Source organism: Ischnura elegans (assembly GCF_921293095.1).
Source record: "Ischnura elegans chromosome 13 unlocalized genomic scaffold, ioIscEleg1.1 SUPER_13_unloc_1, whole genome shotgun sequence".
In the NCBI taxonomy this organism is placed as follows: domain Eukaryota; kingdom Metazoa; phylum Arthropoda; class Insecta; order Odonata; family Coenagrionidae; genus Ischnura; species Ischnura elegans.
Window position 1 is genome coordinate 12,546,338 of NW_025791657.1, and position 11,728 is coordinate 12,558,065.

The following is an 11,728-nucleotide window of genomic DNA, read 5'->3' on the forward strand; positions in this document are numbered from 1 at the left end:
GTGGCCATCTTGTGGTCGTCTGTGGCCATTGTGAGACTGTCTGTGGCCATCCTGTGGGCTCTGTGTCCAGACTATTATCTCTGTGGCCATGGACATGAGTAACCTGGAACCATAGGAAGAACCTGTGGCCATGGCCGCAGAACTTTTAGCCACTTAAGATTAATACTACTAGGCAAAATTATCTCTAACTGATGCATTCACCTCATTTTTAATGGTACATAATGTAGGATTTCGTAATTTTGGGAAGATATTTTTCCTGTTTTCGAATGATAACTTAAATCCTAAATCAAATTATGTTCTACTTATTTAAAACTCATAATTTCTTAATGAAAATTTCCAAATAGCAATGAAAAACGAAGGCTATGGCACTTGAACCCTTGAGGTTGGTTTGATTATTGAGAATGGTTTGACATTCATCCCTCATAACGTGTTAAATTAGGATTGGGGCAGCTCTTCTATTCCCTGTGACACCCATGTGCCAGAAAGATTTAGGGCCAAGAATGTCATTCACCGAAGCTTTAATTTGGGAAAATCAAGCCCAGGCCTTCAGGTATTAGCAACAGTAGACGTATGGTGCAACCACAATTTCCAATTATTGATATGATAAATTTATGACAGCACTGCTGATTACCTAGAACAGGGTCATTAATGAAATCTCAGGAAGGAAAAGTCAAGGTTTAACAGGAGTTTTTTTTTATTTTCAAGAAATGAGGATCATTACAAAATTCTTGTTAGAGTTAACTTTTTTCAAATTTGTTCGAACATTCAGAAATATAAATTTTGCTGTCTACTGCCATGAGGAAACATTTCTTTTTAATGTGTGAAAAGGGAAAGGCTTTCACCTGACCATAAGGATCTATTGCACACTGCTTTAGATGCGGAGGCACATTATTATCACTATTGATGGCGATGTTCAACACAGTGCCAAGACACCACATAACTGGTTCTACTGGGAGTGAGCACACAGAAATTATCAAGTCAACCATTAAAAATTCTCCAGTCACTAAACGTATGCAACTGTCATTTGAGACTTTCTGTCTACTTAAATTCCTACTGGAATACAATATACCATGCATAGCCACTCTATTATACACTTTAGCCACATTGGCAATGGTGATTCCATGCACCTGCAGAGCCTCCTGATGCACTTTTTTTAAGACAATATAATTAGGCTTCCCAAATAATAAAATATCTCCACACTTTTCAAATGTCTTATTATAACTATATTCCACAACTTTGCTGCAAAAATCTACCACTGTGTCCCTCGCACCATAGTTCTTAAGCAATTTAGAGATATTGAGGGTCATCAAATACTTCCGTGCAATTTGGCCTCCTACACTCCTAGTTCCCTTCACTATGCGCACTAGTCTCCCATTGGCACTCTCAAAGGGAAACAAACTGTATGCCCACAGAGGACCCACTTTTAATGCCTGGGTAGGCAAATGGCCGAGTAAATGCACATTGTACACCATATTTTCTGGACCATATAAGGTTTGGTAGTCATCCACAAATCTCTTTAAAATGAACTCGGCTTTCCCTGCCTCCTCATGACTGATGGACCCTTTGCATAGAGTATAAATGGATGCCACCAATTTACTAAAATGGGCAAAATATGGGTCTGGAAGGACATCTTTCAGACATGGCAAGCCATAATAGAGTAGAAACCCCCGCCACTCCTTTGCCTTCCAGTGGGAACGATCACTCATTGCTCTAGGTTTTGGCATGATGGAGGGGGGTGTAATCCCTTGGAGTCTCTTATTCACGGTACTTATTTTTAGTCCTATGTAGTATGGCTGACCAGAACTAGTAGAATCAAACCACAAGCATGCCAATCGCCTCATAACACCCAAGAGCACTGAGTGCATGTAATCAATAGGTATTCCAAAAACCATATCCATGGATTCCAGAGGTAACAGGACACTCATACCTTTGTAGCCATACAAATGTTCTAGATCTGATTCTGTAGCCATTTTCATTAATTGCCTCACTTCTTCATCTGTCCTCAAAGAATATTCTTTCCCTGCCAAGTAACGCTTCAACTGTCTGCGACGAGTCAACTGTCTACATGGGTCTGCATCTTCATTGTCACCTTGCACTGCATCTGATGATATTACAATTCTGGAATTGCAAGGCATGGGCTCTGTGATTGTAAATGAAATATTTGGATGTAAGCAATAAGAGCAACCATAACTGCCATTGAATTGTAACATATTCTGAATTTTTGGCCTTGCAACGGAATCAGCACAACAACAAATTAAAAAAACTCTGCTCTCAACAATAGTTCCATCTGGTTTCCTCCATATTATCCCATTCTCACCTAGCGCCTTCATCTCATCCACCAATGGTTTCAAAAACATTTGGAGGTCTGGTTCACCTTTCTTAGAAAACCATAGGCCAGCAAGCATAATGTTCTCTACATCAAATCTCTCATCAGGAACAATTTCATTTAAGTAGAAGTGTATAGGCCAAAGACTATTAGGCCCATTCTGATACACTGGAGAACCATCAGTACTAATTGTGATAGACAATGAGTTGGGATCATGAAGGACACAGTTAGCAGCTAAAAGATTTTTATAAATTTGCCCATCAAAAACATCACATATAACTTGATCATGCCTTTGCTCCCTTGAAACCATTTTGATATGTTGTTTGTCCAATAACATTTGAAGTTGTTCCCTAATGCTCAGAGTCACAAAGTAATTCCCTGCATTTAAATTGCTTACAGACTGTGACCAATTACAATGGTCACATTTGACATCATTTTCAAATGATGCCTTACACCCTAAGTAGATGTTGCAAGAAGGACAGAAGAAGTGTACATTTGGGTCAGATCCAAACATAAATAGTTTTTGAAATAAATACTTTGAGCTGGGAATAGCTTCAGGTATACCGACCAATTCATTTACGAAACTAATCAGATCTACAACAAAAATATCGGTCATGCTGTGTCTCATAGCTAAATGAAAAATCATGAGTAAAACCTCAAACTTTGTCACATTTATACCAGCCGTTAATGGTTGGTTAAGAATTTCAACACCAATACTTTTTGATTGCAAAATGGATGAAACCTGAGTACTATCAGCACAAACATCTCTATCATTAAATCCAGAGAAAAAACCATCAGGCTCCACTTCAAGGTCACTACAGCTGTTTTCTGATGTGTTCTCACCACCCTCCTTAACACTGTGGGCTGGAGATCCTTCACCGGAGACGCTCCTACGGTTTAGGCACGATTTCTTTGGCCTTCTTTTCCTCCCTGGAAATCATTGTGAAAGGAAAAAAAATAAGGATTGGCTCGAAATCAAATAATTAATTTTGAAGTATGGCACTCTGTATTAGAGAGGGGTAAAACTTACATCATATTTACTTAAACAATGTTATTTACTTATACTATGCTTTTCTCACAGAGTTTAGATTTTTCAGCTGATTTATATTGACTAATTTCTGATGAGAACTATAAATTGTAGACAGGGCAATTATAAGTTTGGATATGAAATAAATTGACCCCTTTCAGGGACAAAGAAATCCGGTCGATACATTATTTACAATAGAGAAAGGATACTGCTACACATTATAATTTAATCAAAGATCTTGATAGCAATCTAAGTCAACTTGTGTAACATAGTGAAAACTCACCAGGATTTATTCCAAGTTGTAGTAGCCTTTCCTCGGTGATTTTTCCTTGAATCAACCAACGACGCCAGGTAGAACGAGGAATAGAGCAAGACTGAATATTGTCCCTCAAATACGAACAATACACCTTGCTTCTCCTTCGCAGTGCCATGATCACACTCCCGACTTTCCTTTATTGTTGTCTTTGTTTGGACAATGACAATCCATACAATACAATAATCACATTTATAAACTTGCAGTTGGAGTAATGTGCCTAATCGGAGATCTATGAAGTAATTTATCGAAATCCTAACTTGAAACTTGTCGAAAGAGTACTTCACGATTGGTATTAATTTTCTTATCACTGCAATAATGGATACCACACTGATGTATAACATGCGCTTTGAACTACTGCTTTCATTACATAGATAAATTCGGCATCAACAAAATACAATGCTTTAACATGTAATAAATACAAAATTAAAAGTCTTTATAAGTTAATCAAAATAGCTGTACAGTACATAAATTGCACTAAAAATTAAATACTCGTGTGATATGAAGAATGGATTCTACATTGACTCCATGCCTCGGAAAAATTTAAATCTTTCTCCGGAAATACAGCAAAGGTTTATAAATATAAAATTTGGGGTGAATAAAATAATAAAACGAATGGGAGCCTTTGCTCTTCCAATGTACCTAAGCCTAATTAGGAAATATGCTTTATTTTAAATTTTACTGACAACGGAATACATACGGAAAACGCTGCGCTACTGTCTTCCGGTATTCATTTGTCTGTAGTTTCGGACGCCGATGAAGAAAGCACATGTGGATTCAGTTAGCTGGGCGACATATTGAATTTACAGTTCCGTTTCAAAGATTAAGTGGTAAAGTCGCAGTGTAGTGGTGTAGTTGCTTCAAGTGTGTGGAAAGTATCCAAGCCTTGTTGTTACTGTGACGCTGGTGTGGCTTGTTTCCTAAGGAAATCTGTTTGCTTAAAATCTTGGAAGCATTTACTATGGCTAAGTGCAATGGCAAGAGGAACTTAAAGATTTGTTTTGAGGAGGAGCCTCACGCATTAGTAAAGTATTTGGATAGGGAGGGCAACAAAGAAATTGTACCGGTGTGTAATATACCGGAGTTGAAAGCACCAGATTTTGCTTTCGACAAGAAAGCCGTGTACGATGTATTTTGGGCGCCTAGTAAAAAAAGCAAGGCGGAAACTCTGACGGACTACCGCCGACTTGTCTCGGAGATACCCAGGTTTCCTGCTGGTTCAGGAAACGACTGCGGTCCTGGTTTCTACCCAGCAACCGTGCTAATCGTCTGTGGTATGTATCTATTGATTGTGGTCATTTGGAAGTGGCTGTATTGTAGACTCTGTAATAATATATTTACTTCCATTCCTCAGGCAACAAGAAAGACCTTCTTATGAAGATGGAGGTTGAGCGGCTTAAAGAGCCTTCAAGAAAAATATTAGATTTCATGTGCTCGGTAAGTACCTCTTTTTAACTTGTCATTACATATTTCTACTACAAACAGTTACTGATGAACTACTAATGCAGATTGTACAGTAACTCGTTATTTTTCATTTCATTTAGAATGGAGAAAGGAACAGAGAAGATGGGGAGCAGAGTTCGAAGGGTAAGGGTACTGGTGGCAGGAGAAAGAAGATTGGCGTACCTCGTCCTGCTGTACCAGCAGGGACCTCCGAGTCTTCGGACGACTCGGATCCTGGTGTGATCCCGGTCACCGATTACCGGAGGGAGATGAAGATCCGGGAAGAAATGGAGGAGAAGTACGAAGATGTGGTGAAACGCTATAGGAAGACTCGCGAAGAGAACATTTCCCTGCAAAAACAGGTTCAGTCGGGAGAAAGGAGGATTGCCGAGCTAGAGTGCCGTCTGCTTGATGTTTTGCGGCTTAACATTGAGAACCAAAAGCATATGTTAAAGTGCTCCCGGGTGGGGTCGCAGGAAGATGGGGTGCCCGAGGAGAGAAACGGAGACGCATCGTTTGATGGAATGGTAAGTTTAATAACAGTCCAAGATCACTATTTCCATGTGCTTTTCTTGCTGATTCCCTTGAATTTCGTATTCCCTTGTATTTTGCAAGTTGTATCTTAACCATCTATTTTAATCTGATATGGGCATATATTTCATTTTTTCAACTGTAGATTGCAGATAGGGTTGGAGATAAGCCCAAAACTCCACCTTCAGCAGTGATTTCCAGCCATTCTCCAGCTCTTGTTGCCACTGTGGAGGAACTTTCAGTGCCAGAGGAGAGAAACTCAGAGATGGAGAGTCTAACAAAGGAGACTGAAAATGCCAATACGGAGACCGCCACTTCAGTTGTGGATGATTCAAAGGTAGGAAGCAATTGGTAGCTTGTATACTTATAAGTTAATGAGAATACTGTTTTGAAGAAGTGAATCTGTAGCTCGTATTGACTGATGTTTTAATTGAAAATATTTCCGATTAATATAGTGAGATAATGTTTTTCTAACGATGTAATTAACTACAATAAGACTTATTAAAGGAATAAAAGAGGAAAGCTGTTAAAAAATTAAAGATGCAGTAGGTACAATTTTTACGTATAATACATGCACTGAATATTTGGAGTCTCTCTTTGATTGCAGGTGGAGATATATCCGAGAATCGGAATTTGCAAGGAGGTGTTTTCCTGTACCTCCTTCAGGAACTTCCTAGAAAACCCCCTGAAAACTTACAGGGCTGGTGCAGCAGGGGATAGGGAATTCATTAGAGATGCCACTCATGTACTGTGGAATGATGAAGAGCTAGCTAAACACACAGTGACTGGCAAGCAGAGTAATGCTTACAAGACATCGGACAAAGCCTTGCCAGCACTGTGTGAGAGGAGGATTGAAGCAATCCTAGGTGAGTTAATTTTTTTAAAGCAAATAACGATGAAAATTTGATTATTTAATCTTCCAAAGAACCTGGCATCTACATATTTATCTCTGAAGCTGCAGAGATATGCGTAAAATGTTTCCTTAATTTAGTCTACCTAAATCAATTGTGATATTGTCTCCAAGAATTATTTCTAAAAAGTTGCCTTCTTTAGAGTATCCATTACATTACTGCTCAGGAGATGGTTGTAAATATTTTCTTGAAAATTATGAACTTCCTTGAAATTACTCAACTTCTAGCGACTTTAAAATATAGAATAGTTGAAGCATTTAAGATGGTTGATTGTGTGTAAGCTAACCAGCAATTCAATGTGGTTTGAGAAAGAATTACTGAAAATTAGACCTTGGTTTTTCAATCCCAGATTTTCTATGTATGAAGATCAGTGCCGAACAATTCTTACAAAATCTTTGACAACATGTTATCATGTGGTCTGTTTAATTTGAAATGGTTTCACAGAACCTGACTTGAAAGTTTTTATGCTAGTAGATGTTTGATTCCTTGCAACCATGAGGTTATTTGAATTATCATTCATTCCAACTTTTCTCCAAATGATTTCATTCTCTATTTACTGACGTCATGGCCTATACGGTGGCCCAATTCATTCCCTAGAGCATACATGTTAATTTTCTTTAAATGCAAATAGTATGAGGGTATGATGTACAGCTCTCTGACGGAACATGCAATTACCTTTTTATGGTTTTCTTCATATTCATTTGGAAGACAGATTAGTGTCCTGAGAGGATAAATTTCTCTGTATTTTACTCTTGTCAGTAGTTCATACGGGGATTGGTAAAAATGTCCTCTTTGTCAAGGGTAGATTGATAAATCTCTTAAGTGATGTAGATGTGACTGTTCTTAATTAATACTTTTCTTTTCATCTTTGCAATGGTCCTCTTCCAAATTCCTGACCATAGGAGCTTTGCATAGAAGAGTGGCCATGGAGGAGGAAGCTGGTGGAATGGAGGGATCTGTGGCAGGGCGTGTGGTGATGGCTGTGGTTAAGAAGGAAATCGGGGCCGTTATGCACAACGTGAAGAAAAGAATGAGGAGAGCGCAGGGCACAGGAGATATAAATGGAAAGTTGTAAAGGAACATGATAAGCATAAATAAATGTTGAGTATTAATAGAAATTCTATATTGTTTTATTGAAGTTACGCTGAATATATCTTTTCATTTGCCTTCCATGCCAATTGATTGGTGGAGTTTTTTTATTCATTAGAGGTTTCAACTTGTGAAATCTTGAGGTTAGGGAATTGTAGTTTTTTTAACCAATGCTCTACCTTATTTTTTATAGAGAAATAATGTACAAGTATTACTATATTCCACGCAAAATTTGAAGTAGGTGGTGTGAAGGGTGAGGTAAAACTAAAATATCTTCTCATTAAGTTATGAAATCTAGTTGTGTTAGTCACTTGTACTAAATATTGCAGTGCCGTATCCGTTATCCTTAAGTTGTAGGTAATCCAAACTTATACCATTACAAAATTTAGCATTTTAAGTTGTCTTCGCACTATGCTGTATGGACATAGTTGGTTACAGGGTTCTATCGGCCACTCTTTTTACTAAAACTGCTCCACTTTTTGATTTTTCTGTGCATGTGGTAGTATTTCAGGCCAAGCTATGGGGTAATGAGTGGGACATGGCATAACTAGATCCACAGGTATTAGGTGGCCATCCATGGCCACAGATGGCCATCCACGGCCACAGATGGCCACACACGGCCACAGATGGCCACACACGGCCACAGACTAATGGCCACACATTATGACCAAATAACCACAGACGGCCACACAATGTTCTGTGGTCGTCTGTGGCCACGGCCTCAAACTTGAGTGGCCGTCTGTGGCCATGGCCACAAATTTGTGTGACCATCTGTGGCCATGGCCACATAAATATCCTGTGGCCGTGTGTGGCCATTTTCACCAGGGATATACACGTCGAACGGAACATACATAAAAGTGGCTCGAATATTAAGTAAGAGTATTCATAGTTTTAATTAAAATTTCTGTCAATTGCACATGAGTCTGAGTTCTTAGTCCTTGAGGAAAAGGCAATAACAGAGGCCATTAATTATTCGCAAAGATTACTTTGCGCGGGATCAACGGTGGACCAACGTTCATAGGAAAAATTACTATGGCAGTTTGTTTAAGCATCGAAAAAATTAGCATGAGAGCTGTTTTAAGAAAGAAAAAAATTGCCGTACGATTCAGTCGATTTTGAAATCCACCGAAAAGAATCGAGTGCGTAGGGTCGTAAGTATTTGCTCCTTTAGACGATCATCGATGATTTTATGCCAACCGTGAATGATGGAAGAATTCTTATACTACGCCATAAAAAGAGCATAAAAAAGACCTGACCGTAATCCTTATCTATATTGTATTTGAAACGCTGATGAGATGTTCTTATTTATGTGGTTTTGTTTGGTATGAAGTCATCGAGGAAGTTATTTTCTAGCCCATCTTCCAAATTCTCATCGCACTGCGAGTATTTCAACTCACGTGGCTAAACTCAGCGTCCAAAGATAAATGGAGAAGCACTGAGGTCGTGAATGCGGATATCTCTCCATTCCCGATATCTTATCTCCCCACGAAATTCACTCTGCCTTCACCTGTCTTTTGTCTCTTAACAAGTTCGCTGCCGATTCGGTCATAATGACCGAAACACGTACTTCATCTTCTTCGCACCGTTTCGGTCATTAAGATTGAAGAGTGAGTCACTTTCTTTTAGCCTCTCGTAGTACGGGGTTGGTCATGGCTGCTTCAGTTTATGATTTGACCGACACGGCGCACACAGGCGAATGCACACGAAACTCAAATGGAAAGTATCCAATTATTGAAAGGAAACGAAGAAGAGAAAAAGAACGTCGGCGCAATGGGTGAATTCGTTTCAAAATCAGCGGTAGGGAACGTGTTAAGATGAAATAATTCCCATTATCTCTTTCGTTCAAAGCCCGCTCTCTAGGAATGAAAGGGAAAAATACCCTTTTCATGTGGAAGCATTAAACAACAAGTATAGCTACAGTACAATAGCTATATGGGCAGAGATAAGTTCCAACGAATAAAAGTCTTCCCTCTGCAGCCATTTTCTTGCGAGCGAAAATCAAGAAAACCCAAAGGCTGCCGCCCACCTACCATGAGTCGATGACGTCAAGAGGGTTCTCGTTTGTGGTCAACTTAACTCATTGCATGAAAGCCTTGATAATATAGGACTACATTTCCTTAGCGCTGGCCCTGTACGATTTTTCGAACAAAAGATATGAAATGCTAAACTCCGAGAAATTCTAACCAAGTGAAATTGGCAAAGAAGAAGTCAGATCAATCTCTGCGAAAAGTGTAGTAAGAGTACTCTTTACGCTGAACTTTTATTACTATTGATCACCGAACTTAGAGCAATCTGTTTGGACCACTCTTATTTAAAATACGTTTACTCTTTTTCTGCCCCTTTGAAAATTTGCTGTCTCTAAAATTTTTTTCTCCTTATAATTCATTGCCAGCCGTGGTAGGTTTACCATTGACAAGAAATATTACGTCGTTGCTGGATAGCAGGATATTTTTAAGTAATATTTAAAAAAATACCTCAGTAGACATTTCCACGCACGGACTCGAATAACATACCTATAATAGATTAGAATTTTTTTATATTATTCTATAAAATCTCTCCTTTAAGTCAGAAACAAGACCTTTCATGGATGAATATATATGACCGAGATCACGGATGTTAGGAAAAAAAGCTACGATTTATGCTGTTATGATCAGATAACTCAAATTGCCAACGATTTTAAGCGTTGCAGGGGCGCAGCTAATAATTAAGGCTAGGGGTGTTTAGGCACAACTAATACTTAGATGAGTGGAGGTAAAGCATACCCGCAAGGATAAACAGGAGTTTAGGTGGCTCTCCTCCAAAACGTTTTATGAAAATTGGTTCGAATTTGCGTGTTTTACGGCTTTCTGAGGGATGTTTGATTAACCCTAACACTATTCTATAAGTAATGTAATAGCGATCCGAATAAGTAAAATGGACCAATCTTAAAAATTTCTCTGAGCCTTGGGGGGAGGGGAAGTATCCCCCATATCCCCCTCTCGCTGCACCAATGCCAAAAACGATCATAAAACTCCCCTGTTACCGTTTTTCCTTTTTCCACGTATTCGATGTAGATTATTCCATATGCATCCAAATCGTCGTTGCTATGACCTGACTGGCCCATTTTACCATCTTCGCCTGCTAAGTAGCCTTTATCTTCAAAAAATCCCTTGTTTTACCTGCTAATTTACGTATTTAATATACGTAGTATAGTGATGAATCCATACTTCATCGAAGGCAATGTTTCAACGTGGAAAAACTCTAGGACTGCGAAGTAAGAGCGCCAAAACAACCTTTGAGTTGACATGTATTTATGAAATACATGAATGCATTTAAGTGCAATGGAACACAAAATTTGTACACTCATATCAATTTTGAAAATGAGGTTGGTGACGTAAATATAGATGCTGATATTGACGGAGCCTTTGAAATAAAGGAAGAGACATCTGGTGTAGTGCATCATGGCGGTCCTCTTTCTAAACACCTATGAAAAGGTATTAGTACTTTTCATTTAACTCATTTTCAAAAAGCGGAGTTGTGTCCTGAGTAGAGGAAGAACTAAAATATTGCATTAATTATTTCTCCTGATTCTTTAATCGTAATGTGCGGAAAGAAATTAAAAAAAAATTGAGTTGACACCCTCCAATTAAAAAATTTCACCAGGTCTTTTAATGATTTTGTGTAAGAAAAATTACCTATTTCTCAAATAGATATTCTTTCGACCACAGTAGGCATATTTTGCGTCTGTCAATAAAATATATCAGAAAAATTCCGTTTTTTTGTGTGATTTGAGTTATCACTGTCTTTCACAACAATATATTGGTCGAAAGACGACGATAAGGCGTGGATTTGGTTAGGAAATCATTGAGCCAAAGCATATTTATATTATTGAAAAAATACACTTTTCAAACACATCCTCTCTGGACAAAAAAGAAAGATTTATAAATCATGGCCTATATTTGATGACTTGAATTTTAAATTTTTTACATTCGGGATACTTGCGCATCATTTGTCAATTGATGAGCAAATGATACATCACTTCGCCGCAGTGCAAAAACTTTCTTTAAAAACAAGCCGTTTAGATTTGGCTTTAAGCTTCGGTGATTATG

General features: G+C 38.4%; 2 protein-coding genes across 2 annotated transcripts; one reads left to right on the plus strand and one right to left on the minus strand.

Annotated features, from left to right (window-relative positions):
* Positions 1-676: 676 nt before the first annotated feature.
* LOC124172516 lies at positions 677-4,767 on the minus strand. Its single transcript, XM_046551955.1, has 2 exons — positions 3,637-4,767; positions 677-3,256 (listed from the first exon to the last, which is right to left on the minus strand). The coding sequence occupies exons 1-2, from the start codon at positions 3,782-3,784 to the stop codon at positions 738-740; spliced, it is 2,667 nt and encodes an 888-aa protein (XP_046407911.1). The 5' UTR covers positions 3,785-4,767; the 3' UTR covers positions 677-737.
* On the plus strand, positions 4,628-7,660 carry LOC124172072. The gene is made up of 6 exons (XM_046551479.1): positions 4,628-4,940; positions 5,021-5,103; positions 5,211-5,636; positions 5,786-5,977; positions 6,248-6,506; positions 7,454-7,660. The coding sequence occupies exons 1-6, from the start codon at positions 4,628-4,630 to the stop codon at positions 7,624-7,626; spliced, it is 1,446 nt and encodes a 481-aa protein (XP_046407435.1). The 3' UTR covers positions 7,627-7,660.
* The last annotated feature ends 4,068 nt before the right edge of the window (positions 7,661-11,728 follow it).